At 44.4% G+C, this 22,683-nt stretch overlaps 1 protein-coding gene across 4 annotated transcripts in view; it reads right to left on the bottom strand.

Moving 5' to 3' along the window:
• The window catches only part of CHCHD3 (coiled-coil-helix-coiled-coil-helix domain containing 3), a 167,920-nt gene extending 145,498 nt beyond the window's left edge, over nucleotides 1-22,422 (bottom strand). For 2 of the 4 annotated variants that reach the window (XM_061467975.1, XM_061467976.1), the window contains exons 1-2: nucleotides 22,242-22,422; nucleotides 20,255-20,339 (exon numbers count right to left, since the gene is read on the bottom strand). In XM_061467975.1, coding sequence (XP_061323959.1) covers nucleotides 20,255-20,339; nucleotides 22,242-22,325 — 169 coding nt within the window. In that variant the 5' untranslated portion in view covers nucleotides 22,326-22,422. The remainder of the gene's footprint in view (nucleotides 1-20,254; nucleotides 20,340-22,241) is intronic. The other 2 variants (XM_061467977.1, XM_061467979.1) reach the window with 1 other exon arrangement.
• Nucleotides 22,423-22,683: the final 261 nt, after the last annotated feature.

The following is a 22,683-nucleotide window of genomic DNA, read 5'->3' as shown; positions in this document are numbered from 1 at the left end:
TGAAAATAGATATAAAATGATGCACCTCCACACTTCAAGCACAGTGTTTTATCAGGCTTTTCACACAAAGCCAAGGATAAGCTTTGCTGGGATCTTTTTCATTTCCACCAAAACTTATGACTTAACACAATGATCACTTAGAAAAGTTCTCCAAACTGTTTTGTCCCATAGCTTATGTTAACATCTTCTTTCTTTTAAAGCAAATGGGAAAGAAAAATGTAGTCTTTAAAACAAAGCACAGAAAAAAGGGAGAGGTGTCAGTCTGGGTTTTTGCATTAGAAGCACTAAGCTCAGCTGGCTCCTCACAGATCCCCATTGCATGTTTCTCTGACCACTCACTTTAAGTCAAGCTGTTCTCTCTTGTCCCTACGTCTTCCCTGAGCACCTCTCCAGTGTCCAAACTTCATCTCTCCTGCCTCCTGGCTTGGCAATGCACAGCACAGGCTGCAGTTGCTTTGCCAGAACAGGCTGCCCAAAGAAGTGATAAATGCTCCATCCCTGACAGTGTTCAAGGCCAGGCTGGACAGAGCCTTGGGCAACATGGTCTGCAGTGAGGCACTCCTGCCCATGGCAGTGGTTGGGAACTGGAGGATCTTGAGGCCCTTTCCAACCCACACCATTCTATAATTCTATGTGCAGGGTGATAAGCCTTCAGCGGAAGAGCCCAGGCAGCTTTAGACCTTGTGTCCATAAAGGCTTTAATCTTACTATCTCTTTTCTACCTGCCTTTGTTTTATCCAAACCTCTAGAAACGTCAGGGCCTTGAATCTTTCAGCCCTCCCTTAGGTTTGGCTGAGACAGATGCATAAACTTAGAAGTTATCAGAAGGCAACTGGTGAATGTCCACTACCACACAACTCTCCCTTTGGGAAACATGAAGGAAAGTCCCTGGCAGTGTTCACGATCAGGCTAAATGAAGCCTTGGGTGAGATGGTTTAGTGTGAGGTGTCCCTGCCCATGGCAGGGGGTTGGAACTGGATGATCTTAAGGTCCTTTCCAACCCTAACTGTTCAATGATTCTATAAACCACACAGGAATACTGGAAAGAAACCCTGAAATGGCTCAACACAGGAGAGAAGGTACAGAACAGAACATAATATAGGCAGCCTTGGGCTTCCACTCAGTTTTGCATCACACACTTACGGAAGCTCACAACCAAGCTGAGAGTGCAGCTTTTAACACTTTTTTTTTCCAGTATTTGACACACACAGGGGACAATCTAGTGACAAAATCTTCCCTGAAGTCAAGAACAGCAAGCTCAAGAGCAGTGTGGGACAGAACACAAAAGATCACCAACAGCCTACATTACTTAGCACAGTTTCAAGCTATGTACTAGGTAATGCCAGAAACACAGAATTAACAGGGTTGGAAAAGCCCTTTAAGCTCCTCCAGTCCAACCCTTCCCCAGCACTGCCAAGGCCACCACTAACCCATGGCACTGAGGCCTCGTCTCCACGCTGTGTGAACACTTGCAGGGACGGTGACTGCAGCCCTGCCCTGGGCAGCCTGTTCCAATGCCTGAGCACCCTCTGGGGAAGGAATTGTTCCTCAGCTCCATCTAAACCTGCCCTGGTGCAGCTTGAGGCCGTTTCCTCTTGTCCCATCCCTTGTTCCTTGGGAGCAGAGCCCAGCCCCTCCTGGCTCCATCCTCCTCTCAGGCACTTGGAGGGAGCCATCAGGTCCCCCCTGAGCCTTCTCTTCTCCACACTGAACCCCCCAGGTCCCTCAGCCCTTCCCCATCACACTTGTGCTCCAGGCCCTGCACCAGCTCCGCTGCCCTTCTCTGGCCCCGCTCCACCACTTCAATGTCTCTCTTGTAATGAGGGACCCAGAACTGAAGATGAACATTTCCTTCTTGCTGGAAAAACTACTTCCTAATTATTTAATGCAGAATTCCTTGCATTCACCTCTGTAGCATCTGGTATTGACAACAGAGCATCAGCGCATTCAAACCATCGATATGATACAACCAAGCATCTCTCCTGTCCCTTTGCACATTAAGTATGAACATTAACCAGCTCACTTGGGACAACGTACCTTCGGGCCGTCTCCAAACCCATCATCTGCCTCAGAAGCCAGCAGGGCAACTGCAGCTTTGGAGACATTAAAGTTAATGAAGATGTCCCAAGGAAATTCCAAACTGCACATTAACAGTCATAAATATTGAATCAGGAAGCATGTGTCAGCAACCTGGTACCTCCACAGCGTCAAGCCATGCGCTCATGAACACATTATGGGTCTTTCCACAGTTAACACGCTCTGACCACCCACACTGCAATTTAAAATGCATAACATACAAATACCCTCAGTTTACTCATTCTAGTTAATAACCACTCCAGTTTGGGCCATATATCACACAAAACCCATCAGCATCAGTGGTCATTTAAGTTGAACAGCAGAGAAGAGACAAAATATCAAATTCATTAATCTTCATTTAGAAAGTAGCCAACTAAATAGTACCATACAATAATTTCCTCTAGACCAGGAAAATAAGTATACACTTTTTTTTCTTATTCCATTAAACAACAAGAAAATGTTGTCTAAGTTACCTCAAGTAGCTGACCATGGCAACAAAACTTCTTTCACCCCTGAAATAGGTTGCTTGTGGTGTAGGTTAACATGCCCTGGTAAATCAATGCAAGAGAGTCCATCTGCACCTACCCATGCTACCTGTGTGGACTCAAAGCTCCAGCTCAGAGCTGTCAATCAGGTCACTTTTATGAGCACAAAATTCACTGGGAGAATCAAGGACTTCAGTTAGCTTTGGGTACCAGTAACAGTGGCAAGGAACTCTTATCCTGGACACCTAAAACACAAGCTTTTAAGAAAGCCATATAAATATTCCCTGCACACGAAAGAAAACAGAAGACGTCCAGTTCTGAAATCAAACTGATTTCAATGTGGATTAAAACCACAGCAAATGGATTTAGTGTGCTGAAATGAGGTGGTGCATCAATGACACCATTAAATATACTCTTCCTTCCTTCATTCTTATTTTTCAAAGAGCCTGATTTGCAGGTAGCAGCACAGAAAAGGAAACAAGGAAGTGCTGTGACTGTACATCAGTATTCCTGGCATACAAGAGTAAAACAGAATGTAATGATTTTCAAACTGTTGTATCTGGTCTTCAACCCTCAGAAAAGTCCAAATTAGCCTTTGCACTCAATGGAAAAAATAACAAACCATCCCTTCATCCCACCACAATAAAGATAAAGCAATTAACTTATTCCTGGATTTTATAGACCAAAGTACCTGTTTCTTTCCCTGCCTCTCTCAAGAGCAGAGGAACCCCCTGGAAACTCAAAGGAAGTTCACTGGTGTATGTACAACTGAACTATCAGAAACAAGTGTCTACATGTGCCAGAACAGTCACTGTCATGAGTGACTTTATTACACATATCATGTAATGGTTTGAGTTGGAAGGGACCTTAAGGTTCATTCAGTTCCAACCCCCTGCCATGGGCAGGGACACCTTCCACTAGAGCAGCTTGCTCCAAGCCCCTGTGTCCAACCTGGCCTTGAACACTGACAGGGGTGGGGCAGCCACAGCTTCTCTGGGCACCCTGTGCCAGCGCCTCAGCACCCTCACAGGGAAGAGCTTCTGCCTAAGAGCTCATCTCAGTCTCCCCTCTGGCAGGTTAAAGCCATTCCCCTTGGCCTGGCCCTGCAGGCCCTCGTCCAAAGCCCCTCTCCAGGTTTCTTGCAGCCCCTTTAGCCACTGGGAGCTGCTCTAAGAGCAGCCTAGAGCCTTCTCTTCTCCAGGCTGAACAAGCCCAGTTCTATAAAGACAAGCTGAGAGAAAAGTCTTCATTTACCATATTTATTATGAGCCACAGATCAAGGCAGGGTCACCATTTAAACTGCTTAGGTTCTTCAAATATAATTATTATTTTCAGAAGAATAAACTCTAATTTCAGACTCATAAAAATTCAACTACCATCACACATAGCAACTCTCGCATTGAAATTCACACTTAGAGGCACTTCCTACCACCATGGAGTCAGTGCAAACACAAAACACACCTCCAAGGACAAATCTCTATGAACTGTTCACTACTGGCCATACGCAGCAATACTTGAAGCAGCTCAAAGGATAATGAAATATGAAAACAATGCCATTAAATTTGCATAATATACCAATAGTTCATATTTTAGTTTCCAAAGGCACTTGCATACATTACATTCTCTATTTTACAATGTAAATGTGGGGATTAATCAATTTATACTCATTTAAATTAGTCACAAGATGGTGCAGGAGCTCGAAATAACAAAGCAAAGTTAGTTCATGTTCTATTTGGAACCTTCTTTTTTCGGTATCCTGTTACTGATGTAGCTTTAGCAGTAAATCCCAACAACAAACTTATGAGGGGGCTGGAAAAAAATGAAGGGAAAGCAGGATTACAAGGTCTTCCCCTGGGATTCTTTGAATTGGGTTCTATCTGCCTGTGCTTACCAGCTGTATTTAACAAAAATAATTCATTTCATTACTCCCCAGCCTGGCCAAGGTTACATTCTGATAAGCAAGCAGAAATATCAAGTGAAGAAATGGATGTACACAAGCCACAGAAAGGAAATTAATAAGTAGAAAATCCTGAGGCTAAAACTTAAAATTAGATCTTGTTAACCAAGATACAAAGGAGAAATGGAGCACAGAATAAAGTGGTAGGAAATAAAAAGTAAGGACATAGGAGCAAAGCTCAGCGCCAGAGAAGGCCACCCTGCTGCACCCAAGAGCCTGCACAGCTAGCAATTCCAGTCACTGGTGGCTTAACAAGAAATAAATATGAGCTCTTCTGCTACAGATCCTCATAGAGTATCACAGAATCATGGAATGGTTTGGGTTGGAAGAGACCTTAAAGCTCCTCCAGTTCCAACCCCCTGCCATGGCAGGGACACCTTAGAATCACAGAATCATAGAACAGTTTGGGTTGGAAAGGACCTTAAGATCATCTAGTTCCAATCCCCCTGCCGTGGGCAGGGACACCTCACACTAAACCATATCACCCAAGGCCTCATGCAACCTGGTCTTGAACACCACCAGGGATGGAGCATTCACAACTTCCCAGGGCAACCCATTCCAGTGCCTCACCACCCTAACAGGAAAGAATTTCCTCCTTATATCCAATCTAAACTTCCCCTGTTTCAGTTTTAACCCGTTACCCCTTGTCCTGTCACTACAGTCCCTAATGAAGAGTCCCTCCTCAGCATCCCTATAGGCCCCCTTCAGACACTGGAAGCTGCTCTGAGGTCTCCACGCAGCTTCTCTTCTCCAGGCTGAACAGCTCCAACTTTCTCAGCCTGTCTCCATACAGGAGGTGCTCCAGTCCCTGATCATCCTCGTGGCCTCCTCTGCACTTGTTCCAACAGTTCCATGTCCTTTTTATGTTGAGGACACCAGAACTGTACACGATGCTTCAGGTGAGGTCTCACAAGGGCAGAGTAAAGGGGCAGGATCACCTCCTTCGACCTGCTGCTTCCACTAGAGCAGGTTGCTCCAAGCCCCTGTGTCCAACCTGGCCTTGAACACTGCCAGGGATGGGGCAGCCACAGCTTGATGAGAACAATCAGCCACTGGAATCACCTCCCTAGGGATTTCCCAGCATTGGACACTGTTAAGATTCATCTAGGACAGGGTATTAGGACATCTAGTCTAGAACATGCTTTGCCTCTAGAGATTACAGCAGGTAAGGTCCTTCCCAGCCTGGGGTTCTATGCTAAGAAATAAGTTACTTCAGCAGGTATTGGCCACAAGTCATTTTGGCCTCCTGTTCCATTTAAATAACTAAATAAACAGTAATAATGAAGCAGAACTATCACATACCTTTACAATACCCTCAGACTGACTACAACAGTGCACAGACTTGCTACTCCAGCTGTCTGTGCTAGGAATTCCTACCATACATACACTAAGGCTTTTCTTGCTGAATACAGTGAATAAAAGCATCAGGATCCTGCAACTCAATATTTAAAATAAATACATTGTAAGCAATGATGGGAAGGATTTAAATTCTGCTATCAACAGGATTAAATGCAATGTTCTTTCAGGACAGTTGAAGTTGCCCCATTCCTCATCTTTACAGTTCATAAGCTTACTGTAAAGCTGTTTTACCTGACAGGATGGGGAGATTTCCTGGAATCTCTTATTTGCTTGAGCAAAATAAACCCTGAATTCTCTTTCTCCACATGCATTTCAATTAACATCCACCACTAGAGAGGACAGTGCAGTAATCACATATTTCCACACATAATAGCAAGGTAAAAGGGTTTATAAACTCAACACATAATAGCTGGGTAAAAGGTTTACCAACTAAAACAGCTCTTTAGTTTTACATTTAGAAGTCACTACTAATTGCTAAGAATTACTGCTATTGCACAGGCCTGCACTCCCAAATGGGACTCTCCCTACTAACAAGGCTACATAAATAGCCAATTCTGATGTTCAGTTCATCCACCACCATTATCTTTAAAGAGGATTCTCCTGCTGAGATTGCACACTATCAGTGGCCCTGAAAAGTCCATTTTACCCAATTACAGCTCTGGATTGCAACTGCTTTGGACAGGAATAAGAAGATTCCTAAAGATGCTCATCACTCTGAATCAGAAAGCCCATCTGGTGAGGGTATTCCACATACCTTCCCACTGGAGGTAATACAGGCTCAGAGAAGCTAGCTCTAAGCATTGAATTTTAATGTCAAAGGTCCACATGCCAACTGTTTCGGGGGGGGGGGGGGGGGGCATGCTTTTACATATATGTACTACAAAGCATAAGGAACAGGTCTTATTACCTTAAGAATACTTCTAATGAGTGACTGGATGGGATAAGCTAACAGGAATAGGTAACAACATGAAGAATAATGTTGCTTTCTGATACAGTGCAAATGACTGCACTACATGCCAACAAAGCATGCCAAGGAACAGCAGCACAACCACTAACTCCAGGGCCTGCCAAAACCTAGTCTGGCCTATCTGCAGGTATTACCCCAAAGCATCTCCTCCCTTCTCATTGACACAAGCTCTCCCAAATCCCACAGCTTCATTGATGGCTTAAGCCAGGTTGGACAGGGCTTGAAGCAGATCCAGGAAGGAGCCTTCCATATCCAATCTGAACACATCCTTTTGGGGAGATTTCTATGAGTGCAACAACAGTCTTACTGTCCCTGTAAAGTACATTGCAAAGTGCATTGCGGGGTATGCCAGTAGTTATTTTCACCTCACAAACCAGTTCAATAGGATGAAGATAACCTGTGATAAATGGTCAGGGAGGGCTGTAACTGTATCACTGTCACTAACCCATTTGCAAGTTAGCAGAAAACAAGTAAATGAATTATCCTGGAGAAATGTGCCTTTAATTTGGAGAAAGTTTGTTTAGAACTTGTAAAGTTATTCTGGGAAAGAGGGAAGAGAAAAACAAATTATATAAGAGGCCATAATGCAACAATACTGTGAAAAAACAAGCAGGGGACGCGTGTTTTGACAGGTAAAGGTTAATGAAAGGAAAGACAAAAGTGTTTCACCCAGAGATAACACACATCAATACATCTGCTGACCCCATTAACCGCACTTCACAGCGGTTGGAGTTGCATGGAAAGATAAAGTAAAATACCAGATTTCTACATAGTCCATTTAAAGCAACCCAAAAACTTAGCACTAAATTTTAAACGGAGCAAAAATTTTCCAGTAGAAGCTGAATATTCAGCAAAAAATAAGTGTAACCACCTCCAGATCAAGTCATTTTATTTATCAATGACATGGGCACTGCAACTCTGCACAGCCTGACAGCATTCACCTCCAACTAGGTACAAAAAAGCCAGCAGTGACAAATAAGTGGATCTTTAACGGCTGTTGTGGTGCATTCAAACCTAATCTCCTGGATATTCAAATCCTAACAACAGGCTGATATATGGATGTTTTGTAACAGCGCAGAGAAAACAGTAATTCCTGAATTAGTTTATTCAGCTCAGATGCAAACTACAGCACACTCAGTCTCATGACTGCTGAGTGGAGGAGGATACATGGAAAAGCATTTACACAGGGTTTGTTAACAAGGTGCTGCAAATGAGACACACTGACTCAGGGAAGTGCAGAAGAATCATCAAGTACTTTCTTATGACTTGAGGATAATGTTTCCAGTTTCCTACATCACATACAGCAGCATGTTTACTCTAGAAAACCTTCTGGAAGCCAAGCATTAGTAACAAAGCAACATACATGTAAAGTTATTAGTCTGAAGAAGAATAGGCCTGGGGGTACCTTAACCCTCGCCACAACTGCCTGAGAGGAGGATGGAGCCAGGAGGGGCTGGGCTCTGCTCCCAAGGAACAAGGGATGGGACAAGAGGAAACGGCCTCAAGCTGCACCAGGGCAGGTTTAGATGGAGCTGAGGAACAATTCCTTCCCCAGAGGGTGCTCAGGCATTGGAACAGGCTGCCCAGGGCAGGGCTGCAGTCACCGTCCCTGCAAGTGTTCACACAGCGTGGAGGCAAGGCCCTCAGCACCATGGGTTAGTGGTGGCCTTGGCAGGGCTGGGGTAAGGTTGGACTGGATGAGCTTAAAGGGCTTTTCCAGCCTGGTTGATTCATGGTAGAACACAAGTCAGATTAGAAGTAGCCAACGTGCACATTTCAAATACATGCACCACAAAGGTGGCATCTGTTCAACATCTGTCGCTGACATGGACAGTGGTTGAGTGCGCCCTCAGCAAGTCTGCCGATGACACCAAGCTGTGTGGTTCGGTTGATCCGCTGGAGGGAAGGAATGCCATCCAGAGGGACCTCGACACGCTTGTGAGGTGGGCTGATGCCAACCTCATGAAGTTTAACCATGCCAAGTGCAAGGTCCTACACCTGGGTTGGAGCAATCCCAGGCACAGCTACAGGCTGGGCAGAGAAGAGATTCAGAGCAGCCCAAGGAGAAGGACTTGGGGGTGTTGGTCCATGAGAAAATGAACATGAGCCTGCTTCAGTGTGCGCTCACAGCCCAGAAAGCAACCGTATCCTGGCCTGCATCCAAAGGAGCGTGACCAGCAGGTCGAAGGAGGTGATCCTGCCCCTCTGCTCTGCTCTCATGAGACCTCACCTGGAGCATTGTGTGCAGTTCTGGTGTCCTCAACATAAAAAGGACATGGAGCTGTTGGAACAAGTGCAGAGGAGGCCACGAGGATGATCAGGGGCTGGAGCACCTCCCGTATGAAGACAGGCTGAGGAAGTTGGGGCTGTTCAGCCTGGAGAAGAGAAGGCTGCGTGGAGACCTCATAGGAGCCTTCCAGTATCTGAAGGGGGCCTATAGGGATGCTGGGGAGGGACTCTTCATTAGGGACTGTAGTGATAGGACAAGGGGTGATGGGTTCAAAGTGAAACAGGGGAAGTTTAGATTGGATATAAAGAAGAAGTTCTTTACTGTGAGGGTGCTGAGGTGCTAGAATGAGTTACTCAAGGAAGTTCTGAATGCTTCATCCATGGCGGTGTTCAAGGCCAGGTAGGACAGAGCCTTGGGTGACATGGTCTAGTGGAGGTGTCCCCGCCTGTAGCACAGGGGTTGGAACTGGATGATCTTATGGGTCCTTCCAACCCTGACTATTCTATGATTCTATGAACCTAAGGGCACTTTCACGCCTCCAGAGCAAAGACAATTTCATTGAAGAAAGTAAAGGGGACTTGCAAGGCAATGTAACATATCTTCCTCCAGCTCCAACAAAAGTGGCTTTATATTAAACTATCAGCAAACAACTACAATTTTGTTCAACTTCAAAATGTGGCAACTTCAGTATTTGCAGCCCGATATTTAGCACTTCATTACTGCTTGTAATACCAACTGAAAACTGTGCACAAGATGAAGCTCATGTTTATGACTATTTTCACAAATCAGAAATTACATAAGGGACAACTGCCAAAATGTTTAAAATTTTAACAACCACCAGAATCTAACACCTACATTTTTAATAACAGGTAATGAGAGCTGCTAAAAGCCACAGCTTTTTCCCATGACTGGTCTCCAAATCCGTGTAATACTCCTACTGTATCCACCCCTGATAGCTTTTTAGTGTTATATGTTGTTCGCAGTAAAACAAGAGACTACAGAAGGATGTAACAAGTAGCCAAGACTTAATCCAATGCCAGCCTAAGAATAAACTTCCTTGACTAGACACCAAGTAGCACACACAAGAGCCAGTAGCATCTCCAATACCAGTGAGTAAAGTCAAGAATTCAATAAGTACAGGGAAAAACAGGACTGTTCCAAGGGCAAGAGGTCAGGGATGAAAAACCTGAGGAGGAAAAGTAATCTGACTGCCAGCAAAGATGGTTCCAGTTAATTCAGAAGTACGAGGTTTGCTTTATCTTTGAGTAAAGCATTCTCTCCTCTCTTGCAAATAACAGAGCAGACCAAAAGGAGCCAGTGGGTTCCTCAGTCTCTTCACTGACACAGATACAGGAGACCATTCCTTAGTCAAAACCTGGCTGACAGAGTGATGTGATATCCAGTGCTGCTTCTCCAAATACCAGTTTCCTTCGAATGCTGTTTAGCATTGAAGCCACTCTTCTATATAATCACTACCTTTATTAATTCTTTATACCAATTTCTGCAGATAATACTCTTTCTCCCTAAATCACATAGTACTCAACATCACCCTGTTAAGAAATAACACTTACTAACATCAGGAATAATTGAGTCCTTTCTCTCAGGATAAACTGCCTCCTCCTCACCAAAAAATAAAGAGGAAAATCAAAACTTCAAGCACCTTGGATGAACAGGACAAGGGGGAATGGCTTTAAACAGACTGAGGGGAGAGTGAGATGAGCTCTTAGGCAGAAGCTCTTCCCTGTGAGGGTGCCGAGGCGCTGGCACAGGGTGCCCAGAGAAGCTGTGGCTGCCCCATCCCTGGCAGTGTTCAAGGCCAGGTTGGACACAGGGGCTTGGAGCAAGCTGCTCTAGTGGAAGGTGTCCCTGCCCATGGCAGGGGTTGGAGCTGGGTGAGCTTTAAGATTGTTTTCAACCCAAATCAGTTTGGGATTCTATGAACCACTCAACTCACCTCTTTCTGTATAAAGCTCCGGAGATTAAGGAGAAATAGAAGCCTTTCACAGGATGAACCCCCATATCTCACCCCAGCCTCAATGACTGACTTAGATTAAATGCTTATTTTTCGGATGCTTAACATGAGATGAAATTAAGCAGAGTTAATGAAGCTAAAAATGATAATTGGATAAACTGGCTCCATGAAGCATTGTTGGTGGTACACAACAAAAGCAAAGGGAAGAAATAATGTCCTTTCTCTTGTTTAAACTTAGACTTCCAAAACCAGGCTGTAGTATCCAAGAACTGCCACTTTCAGTCTGGTGCTCCCCAAAACTTCAGTAATCAGTCTCAACATGAGGTTGTTGGAAATCAAGGAATTCAATACACATACAAACCAGTGCGAGGAGTAAATTGTTGCTGAATTCAGCTACTGATAAAAGCAGCTGAAACTGCATTCTGATCCCCTGAGGCAGAGGAAAAGACTCCTTTAAGTGGTTACCTCCTGTTTAACTAAAAAACAACTAGTACAAAGCTTTCAAGAAGCAGCACTATACAATATACTTAACCTGCCTCATTTGACAAGTGATGAAGAGCTTTAGTAACACTTTACTGCAGCCTGGAGATGAAACAAAAAAAGAAAAAGAAACAAAGCTTTTCTTTTCATCTTAATGTGATAAATCAGACATTTAAAGTATGCTTTAATATCACACTGAAGATTCTCTACCTGGTAAATAAATTGTGATGGAAAGAAAAGCAGCATTTACTATTAAAAGCAGGAGGGTTTATTACTTGGAGGGCTGCTTGTCATGTTGAAGGAACATCATATCTAACAAGTGGTATTCTTAAATAACACAAAGAATATAAATGCATTTAAGCCCCCCTTCTACTTCATGTCAGTGGAGAGAGGATTTGGCTAAGAATATATTCACTATAAAAGCAGACAGGGTGCTGTATAGCAGAGAGAGAATTCCCTTGCTATCAAGACTAACGGTGGTGAAAGCAAACAGTTCAGATTTAGTCATTGGGTTTACTTCATTAAAATTATCAATACTTCTGATGTTGTTCTTTAAGATAGCAAAAGCATTCAAGCCACACCGAATGACTTCTGAGTCCTTTAAATTACAAACGCTTTTATCTTGGCAGCTATCTGGTCTTTTTGACCTCTAATCCCAGGAAGGTCTCTGAAGGACAAAGGAGGAATAACTGGGGTTTATCCTGGTGCCCAGACACAGCACAGACAAAAGAAGTCAAAGGCTGCAATTGCAAGAGGAACTATTACACAGCTCAATGCTTTCTGGTGGCAATCTTCAGCACATTTCACGCTCAAAAGAAACCAAGGACCCGAGCACATGTGAACCACGATTCCTGTAGGAAAGTACATGAGAGATTTCTAACAAAGACCACAGCAAATGTATCTCAAACAGGCATCATAGAATCACAGAATGGATTGGGTTGGAAAAGACCTTAAGATCATCCAGTTCACATCCCCTGCCATGGGCACGACACCTTCCACTAGAGCAGCTTGCTCCAAGCCCTGTGTCCAGCCTGGCCTTGAACACTGCCAGGGATGGGGCAGCCAAACCTTCTCTGGGCACCCTGTGCCAGCACCTCAGCACCCTCACAGGGAAGAGCTTCTGCCTTATATCTAACCAGAACTTCCCTGTTTCAGTTTGAACCCATCACCCCTTGTCCTATCACTCCAGTCCCTGATGAAGAGTCTCTCTCCAGCATCCTTGTAGCCCCCTTCAGACACTGGAAGCTGCTCTAAGGTCTCCACACAGTTTCTCTTCCCTAGGCTGAACAGCCCCAATGTTCTCAGCGTGTCATCATCTTCTGCCAAATTTTTATTTCTAATGGACAGTGTAACTGAAAAATAAAAGGAAAAAAAAGCAGCACATTGCCAGGGCAAATTTTATTTAAGACTAGATTTAAAAAGAAAGAACACCAAAACTCAAAACAAACTCCTGTCTTTTCAGGAGTCTGTCCTCAGACACTGGATAAACTCTAGCTGCATTCTCAAATTCAGCCCATTGGAATAATCTCCCCAGGGAAGTGGTGGGTTCCCCAACACTGGACACAACATGTTAAGATTTAGCTGGATAGGGGACATCTAGTCTAGGTCATGCTTTACCTCAAAAGATTTTATCAGGTGATCCTTGAGGTCCCTTCCAACATGGAATTCTATGATTCTATAAATCCCTTACTGCACTGGGTTTTGATTTCACAAGGTCCCATTTCAGCATCTTTGCATCTTCGTACCATGTTGTGGACAATGTATGCACAACTTCTTTTCCCCAGCTTCACTTCCTTTTCTGGTTTTAGAGACAGTTTCCCTACCTCTCTTACTGCCACACTAGAACTTCATTGAAGAACCACATACCAGCCCCAACAGTTGTTTTTCAAATGATTTTCTGCCGGCTACTGGAAGAGGATGTTTTGGCATACACACATCTTGTGCTTCCACATCCAAAAGCAGGTTGTTTTAACTTCTAACTCACAAGCCATATCTAAGCAAACACTTTGGATATGCTTGTTATAGTAGCTACAACAAAAACTGCTTTATATGTGTACCACACAACTACTCCTAAAGATTTTTAGAGCTAACATCTGCACTCAGTAAACCCTTAATAGAGCACATGCAGCCTTAAGCAGAATAGCATGAAATTTCATTTCACCAAACCCACTGGAGACCCAAAAGCACACAGTGTGCAGTACATAAGAATTACCTGTTTCTAAGAACATCTAGAACCAAAAATGACACTTCTAAATGAATGCCCATTGAAAGAGAAATCCTGACTCTCTGCAAAAAGCCACTCAGAGAGAACAATTGGTAGAAGAGAAAGACTATTAAAGAAGCTGTCATTACAGTGGCTCTACCTCAGTCCGAGATGTAGTCACTTACGCATTGAGTATAACAGGACCTGATACAGAGTGCTGCTTCTATAGATTTCATTTGGAATATCACAATTTCGCTATCAGTTGTAAAATGAGAACCCTGAAATCAATCAAATGTCCCCCTAACACATGACAATATATATAACAATATTTATTGGAGAAAGCAGTTTTCTGCCTTATACTCACATGGGGGGGAAACCAAACAAAATACAACTTAATCCCACAAGCTCTATTTGCAGAGCCTTTGCAAACCTTTATTTGTTGCTTTAGTTCCCTTTAAAACACTAACAGTAAATAAAGCAGGAGCAGAAGGAGAGAGGGGGGTGGGAATCAATTACTGCAATTCTGGCCTCAGATGCCTCCCACACATGGGCCACTTTCTTTATACAAAGTTGAGCATCATCATTTCATTACCAAGAAAGAGGGAGAAAAAAAGAAAGGGACAGAGAGACCTCTTCTAACCCACCCTTCCAACTGCATGATCAAACCTGAACCACATCTAGATCATGTCAAACTCCAGGTTAACATGAACATAAATGTAATTTCTTGGAGCACATTTAGGTGGGTGTATTTCATGCAGCTCATTACTGTACCGAGATAGAAGAATTTCAGGGGGCTGGCTGTTATTTAGCTCTTATCACTAATTTACCTGCAGTTTTTTGTTTAGATGAAAGAAAAGTTAATCCTTCCTTGAACAGCATAAAATATCATTTCAGTATTAGGGGAAAAACATTTTAATTCTAGTCTATGGATTAGTCTGGTCACCTGGAGAAGTCTCCTGAAGGGGAGACCTTAGAGCAGCTCCAGTGCCTAAAGGGGCTGCAGGAAAGCTGGAGAGGGGCTTTGGACAAGGGCCTGCAGGGACAGGCCAAGGGGAATGGCTTTAACCTGCCAGAGAGGAGACTGAGATGAGCTCTTAGGCAGAGGCTCTTCCCTGTGAGGGTGCTGAGGCGCTGGCACAGGGTGCCCAGAGAAGCTGTGGCTGCCCCATCCCTGGCAGTGTTCAAGGCCAGGTTGGACACAGGGGCTTGGAGCAAGCTGCTCTAGTGGAAGGTATCCATGCCCGTGGCAGGGGGTTAGAGCTGGATGAGCTTTAAGGTCCCTTCCAACCCAGACCTTCCTGTGATTCTACACTGCTGGACACTAAGTTACTACAGGAACAGACATGATCAGCCAGCCACAAGGTTAGCTGTAACATCAAACTACAGCTGTAAACACATGACATCTGCATGAGAAGTTCCAACACCTTCTGGCATTCGCTCTTGCTCTACCTTTAGACATTTGTTAAAGGGCTGCTGTTGCAAGAACATCTCAGCACTTGAAACACAACTAAAAGCAGGAGCCCAAAGGTAGTGTCTCGATGACATCTTGAAGACAAGACTTCAGAGAAGAATTCAAACACTACTGAATTGGACAAAGGTTGGGAATATAGTGAGAGAGCACCTCAGGCACATCCAGGCTTGCACTCGCACCTTGAAGTTCTGTTCACAAGCATGATGCGAGTTCATAAGGTTCTAGATGTTCTCATACAATTACATATCTCTTCCATTGTTAATCCAAGTCTTTAAACCATTAATTTAGGGCTTTTTGCCTATTTTAATATTCTCCTTCTGTCTGCCCAACCCTCTTAATCACACCCCACCTTCTCAATGAGGTTACTACTGTACTTCAAGGATGCAGAGTGAACTGAGCTCTTCCACAGCCCTGAACTCCACATTTCTATGAACTAAAAGCAAAAACAGATAAATTGCATTATTTGCCAGTTTCCCCTTCTAATTTCAGCACCATTTTACAATGGCATACCCAGCCACCTGAAAGCCCTCACAGAACACTTGCATGTCACACAGACAGTGAGAACTTTAATTTATGCAATACTTGATTCATCTCCTATGAATAATTCCACCTTCCCTATACTCCTGCAAGCTGGTGACATGAATGTCAGGCTCAACTAAAGATTTGCTGTTGCAGTGACAGCACTGAAAGTTTGGCATCTTTAGCAGACTGTGAGTAATAAGATGTTTCACCTTTTGATAATAAGGTACTTCAATCAATAGTGAACCTTTAACCCAAAGAATATCAAGACACATCACTGAAAATAGAAGTTAACTCCAAGTAACTCAGTGAGAACTAAGTGGTACTACAGCAAGCCACAGGAGAGCAGGAGTGAGCCCTGCAGCATCATGGATGCAGGAATAACTCTTCCTCTGTGTGCTACTGTATTATACAACAGAGTCATAGAATGGTTTAGGTTGGAAAGGATCTTAAGATCATCCAGTTCCAACCCCTGCCACAGGCAGGGACACCTTCCACTAGAGCAGGTTGCTCCAAGCCCCCATGTCCAACCTGGCCTTGAATGGTCCTTGATGAGGTTCCTGTTGGCTCATTCCTCCAGCCAGCCTAGGTCCCCCGGGAGAACAGCCCTGCCCTCAAATGTACTGGCTTAATCTCCCTAATTTGTGGTCATCTGCACTGAAGAGGATGTGCTCCATCTACCTCCTCCTCCTCCAGGACATTGATAGAGCTGCTACACAGGACAAACTCCTTCAGACCACCACATGATACCAGCCTCCAGGTAGATTATGACCCATTAGACACACCCTGACCACCAAACAGATTTGTTTTTAACACGATTTGTCATCCAGGTATGTCCAAACTGCAACATCCAGAGCCAGTGTTAAATACCTTGATGAGGCAGAGGTAGATGACATTTACTGCTCTCCTCTCATCCACAAATCCACCAGTGTTGTGGTCTCCCTCTGCTTCCATCTCCTGCTTGGCCTCATTTTTACACTGAGGCTCTATCATGGTTAACCAGACCAGCCTCTCAATATATCTACTGATATCCTGAATACTGGAATGGACTGTTCTTGTACTGGGAAGAAGTTGTCCTTAAGGACCTCACCTTTGCCAAGCTTACCCCTCAGAGCTGCCTCCTGCAGGATCCCACCAACGTGCTCTCTTCAGAAGCAGAAGCTTGCTCTCCTACAGTTCAGATACATCGGGGCTGGATCTCCAGAACCTAATTCTTCAAATACCCATTCCTCTACACCTGAACAATACTTCCTTATAGATTTCCAACTGAACTACCACACTTAAAACTCCACCAAGACACAGAAATCATTAGACTCAACCAAGACAGAGTCACCAACACAACAGGCATCATTCCAAGTGAATGAATAAAGTTTAGAAAACACATTATTCCCCACTGCAAGGTCTAACCCAATTCCTGGGGACGCAGCAGCAGTGCTCATTTTATTACCCACCCACCCAACACACAGTGTTTTATGACATGGTCCTTTACTAATTGGTTTTGTGAGGACAGTATAATAAAAATAACAAATAAAGCAGTTAAAGAAAAACGACAAGAGAGAAAAATCCTCTGTGGCCTCAGTGTAATCTGCCTCTGCAAAGGGAAAATGGTTGTCTGAGCTGCAGAGATTCTTGGTAATTTTTCAGCTCTCATTCCCTTTCCCTATTATGACCAAGGCTTTAGGTATAAGACACACTCCGAGAGAAAAAAACCTCAAACAACACCTAAAACAAAACCTAAAGCAAGTCTCGTCTGAGCAAATGACTTCCCATCAATACTGCTTTAGGAATTCGAGACGTACTTTAAAGATTTTTACACCTGTTAAATATTTTAGTGCATTTAATATTACTCACAAGTCAGAAAATGATGCAAGCAAGCTGGGATGCCTTAAGACATAGTGTTTAGATGTCAGATTTCACTGTAAGTGTAAGTAATTTCATTTCCCAACTCCAAACTGAAGTCAATAAATTCATCATCTATTGGCAAGCAACAAGATCCACATTCTTTTGATGTAATCTAATCCATTATTCCTCCACCAAAAGCTATCAAAGACTTGACTTAAAGAAAGGGCTGGTTTTAATAGCTCTAATGTTTCTCCCTTTAGATATATCTTCATAGAAAAGTGTTATTTGTCTACAATGTAGAAAGATATAAAGGCAGGGAAACCAACTGCCTGGCCAGAGCCAACCTCCAAACACCACCAGCCAGGGATAATTCTCTCAAGGAGCAGCAAGTGATCTGCTCTGTCACAGGAACAAGTCACTGTCATATAAGTCATACACAGGAGAGGAAGAGCTGTCTGGGGAGAGGTCTCTCATTACCATAGTATCAAACAATGTTTCAGGTTGGAAAGGACCTCTCCAGCATCCTTGTAGCCCCATTCAAATACTGGAAGCTGCTCTGAGGTCTCCACGCAGCTTCTCTTCTCCAGGCTCAACAGCCCCAATGTTCTCAGCCTGTCTCCATACAGGAGGTGCTCCAGGCCCTGATCATCCTCGTGGCCTCCTCTGGACTTGCTCCAACAGCTCCATGTCCTTCTTATGTTGAGGACACCAGAATTGCACACAGTGCTCCAAGTGGAGTCTCCAAAGAGCAAAGTAGAGGGGCAGGAGGAACAGTGCAAGAAGCTTTACCAAGAAACCAAAAAGAACCACCTGTATCACAGAAAAGACCCTCAGATTTGGGATCCAGCCCCCAAAGCCATCAGAGTAGCTCACTATTAAGAGACCAGAGTACTTGCTTTGAAGCAAGTGCCCTTCCAGTCATGACACCTCATGAGTCAAACACTCTAAAAAGGTAGATGTCGATACAAAAGAAACAAACAGGTTGGACTGTTTTTTCAGAACCAAAGAAATTAAACAGCTTGTAATTCCTCATCACAAATCATTCAATGAAAGAGTAATGCATGGTATGGGAACATGCAGTTAACTATAATTTAATCCTCTTATATACAAATCATTTTAGCAACTGAGATATAACATTGATTATACTTTCCTGGGGAAATACAAGCACTTCACCTAAATCACTAGCTCTTAAAGCAAAAATATGCATAAGATTTCCCAAGCTTGCAAAGCCATCAAGTGATTAAGCTTTTCAATACATAAAACCCAAAAGCATGAAAAAAAGCACTACTTCCAACACAAAGAGAAACAAAATTAAGGAGCAAGATACATACATGTGAATTAGCAAAGAATTACTGGTTATTACATCCTTCACCTCCAGCCACCATGCCCCAGAAACAGATGGTCATTCACAAGACCACTTCCCTACCTCAAGTTTAAGGATGTAAAAGCAACAAGCACCTTTAAAGTAGGCAAGATGTGCAAGTATTATTGTATATAAATCACAGAATGGTTTGGGTTGGAAGGGACCTTAAAGCTCATCCAGTTCCAACCCCTACCACAGGCAGGGACACCTTCCACTAGAGCAGCTTGCTCCAAGCCCCTGTGTCCAACCTGGCCTTGAACACTGACAGGGATGGGGCATCACAGCTTCTCTGGGCACCCTGCGCCAGCGCCTCAGCACCCTCACAGGGAAGAGCTTCTGCCTAAGAGCTCATCTCAGTCTCCCCTCTGGCAGGTTAAAGCCATTCCCCTTGGCCTGGCCCTACAGGCCCTTGTCCAAAGCCCCTCTCCAGCTTTCCTGCAGCCCCTTTAGGCACTGGAGCTGCTCTAAGGTCTCCCCTTCAGGAGACTTCTCCTCTCCAGGCTGACCCAGCCCAGCTCTCTCAGCCTGGTTCCAGAGCTGAGCTGCTCCAGCCCTCGCAGCATCTGAAGTGCTGACTTTGGGAGGAATTTCTTTGTAAGCATCAAGGCAAAAGGCCATTAAGGAACACTGAGAACATTAGTATTTCTGAAGCACTGATAAGAAGCCCTACTTGAACCTTGCAGCTTCACAATCAACAACCATAAATCACGCTGATCACTCAGATATGCTCTGATCTCTGCCATTCATTTTTACTCTTTTAGTAGCTACAATGTGTTCACTGTGCTGAAGTATTTCAAATTAGAGTAGAGGGTGCCTGTCACAAATCCCATGTCATGCATTTGACCAGGCCTCAATGATGATGTATAAAGAGTTCAGAAATCCATCATCTCAATCCATCTCTGTATAAACTGTATGCAACTTATTTCCACTACCTCATGATAGGAAAACAGCATATTGCAATGTTTGCTTAAGTCTATTTCAACAGAAGCTCAATACACTAAAATTCAGTGTTAAGAAAGAATTATCGCTTCAAAACTCAACAGATATTTGCAATTAGTATTTGCTTTTCCTGTTTTTTATAAGTCTTTAGCAATGGATAATAGAAAGAAAACCAAGTAGAAAACCAAGTCTAACATTGTGTTTTACACTTTAATGTCGAGGAGAAGAAAACAAAGAGTAATTTAATTCCTCTAAAAACCTACAAACTACTTCAAAAGGAGATGAGCCAAAAAAGTTAGTGTCAAAAATCATCTCTTTGAGTCACTATAACGCTCTGAAAGGCACATTTGATTTTCTTCCTCACATCAAAACCAGAAACCCATGGGTATACCTGCACCTGATGATCGGTTCTGAGACTGTGGCCTTCCACTGGGTGAAGAAGGTTCCTTCATACGATCAATGACACTGTCAGAGAGCTGCAAAACATAACCCCAAACAGAGTCAGGCTGCATCTGCTCCTTGATCCTCATTCCCCTCCTCTTTCCCCCCACAAAATGAAGTAAAACTTCAAAAAGAGCACATAAAGCTCCAGAACTACGTATGACAGATGCTAAAATTCTATGCACAATGCAAAATGAACTATTTCACTTCATTTGTAGAGTGAACAGCATCCCTGAGTGCAAACAATTTCACTGAACAAGATGATTTTGGCTCTCACAGAACACAAGAAACTGATACAACAGAACACAGGACACAAGGAAAAGTAAAGGCAACGGCACCCTTTGTCATGCTGCTGGCAATGATTCAGCCTTTTGCCTGTCACAGTGATTCTGCTGACAGTCAAACCTCACACTGTGCAGTTGTATTTAACCCTGGAGGAACTTCATCCTGATAAAGCCCTCCAAAACCTTTTGCGACACAAGTGGTCACAGCAAGTCACTACGTTCATTCTCATGTTGCCACATGCACGCACAAATACGCTGCCCAAAACTAAGCAGAATGAGAGTAAGAGCAATGCCCACTTTCATATGAGTTGTAGTCCATGGGTAAAGTTAACAGAAGGTAAAGAAATAACAACATGAAAGCTTTTGTTTTCCAATGTAAAACTTGCTGTTGGCTTCCTCCAGCACCAACTCTATCAAAATACCCTTTTATTGCCCAGGAGAATGAATTTTAATGAGGAAATTCTTTATTAAACCTCTCACTGGCAGAAATCCATGTGACAATGACTGGGCCAAAATCTCGCACCTAACACAGCCTAAAATGCACAAGTGTAAATGTTCTTCAGTGTAAGCTTTCTTAACCCAACCCTTAAAACTCTCAAGTTAACTTCACAGCTAGTTTTAACTGTAAACAGTTGTGTACATCCCACTTTTGGCTGCTTTGTTGATTAACAGCTTTATTGATTAACAGTAGTTATTTAATGCAGCTACATGAGCCTAGTACACATGATACCATTCAGGTTTTATTCCAGGGATAGCTTACAAGAATTCCCAGAGTCCTTCCCAGTATATAACTATGTCAGAGCAGCTGAACTCTGCTGTGAGCACTGATATTCCTGTCACTTATTTGCCCAAGAGCATTAAGTGACCAGAACAAATCTCAGGATACTGAAACAAGCAGCAGTGACCATTCTGCAACACTCCTCTCTACAAGCAGCAATAAAAGATAACTTATTACGACTGCTGGTATGAATTAACAGTGTCTTTCACTGAAAAGCTTCCAAACTGCAAGACTGAGCATGGCACAAGCTGTCTCCTGGTATCAGACAGAGCCTTGGGTGACATGGTTTAGTGTGAAGTGTCCCTGCCCGTGGCAGGGCGGTTGGAACTGGATGATCTTAAGGTCCTTTCCAACCCAAACCGTTCTATGGTTCTACGATATTATAAGCACAGCATCCCATAAATAGACAGGAATGCTCCCGCAGGTACACAGGAAGTGGATACACGGCGTGTCCGAGAGCAGAATATGGGAGAGGAAAGAGCTCTCACATGTAGAGGTCAGGGAAAGACAAAATAAGGTCTTACAGTTACATATGCCTCCTATAACCGTTCTGCCGCCTGTCTTTGGTAACGCGGCCGGGACCAAGGCTCCCCTACCGCAGCTCCCTACGCACAGTGGGCTTCTTGCCATGACAGACCCCCCGAGAGTGCCCCTCAGCTGCCCTAAAACACCCAACCCGAGAGGCGGGCAGGAGTGGAGGTCCCTGCGGGAGAGGGAATGGAAACGGGGGAGCGGAACCTCGAGGCGTGAGGGGACGAGGCTGCAGGTACAGGAGCCAACAGCGCTGAGGCGCTAAGAACTGAGAGAAGGACCAAGGAGGCCGAAGGAACCCGGCCCCCCCTGAGAGCCCCCGCCCGGGGGAGCGCCGCTCTCACCCTCACGCCCTTCACCACCGTGATGTTCTCATTCTCATCCGCCTCGAAGGTGACCCGCCGGGTGCTGCTCCCACTGCCGCCCATCTTCGCCCGGCGACAGCAGGCCGCGGGCAGGGACGGCCCCAAGGAGACTCACCGTCCCCGCTGCCAGGATACCCACCAACACCGCCAACCCTTATTGGTCCGAAGCTCGCCTCGCCCCACCCTCCGCCCGAAGAACGCTGGTTTCTATTGGCTGCGGAGCCGTAGCCGTGGAAACCACGCACCCCCGCTGAAGAGCGCCGAGGTCCCCGACAGGGAGCGGAAACTTTTCCCGTGAACTTGAGGCGAGCTCGGACTACAACTCCCATGATGCTTCGCGGCGGGAGGGCGGGGTTGGGCTTCGGCTCACGGCGCAAAGCCCTCTGGGTAATGTAGTCCTCGCCATGACGAGCGTAGCTCC

The sequence above is a fragment of the Pezoporus flaviventris genome, unplaced genomic scaffold, assembly GCF_033815535.1.
Source record: "Pezoporus flaviventris isolate CSIRO_AGI_PZ_B2104156 unplaced genomic scaffold, CSIRO_AGI_Pfla_v1 ptg000046l, whole genome shotgun sequence".
NCBI lineage: Eukaryota > Metazoa > Chordata > Aves > Psittaciformes > Psittacidae > Pezoporus > Pezoporus flaviventris.
Note: the sequence above shows the minus strand (reverse complement) of the source record. Positions and strands in the feature narration are given on the sequence as shown.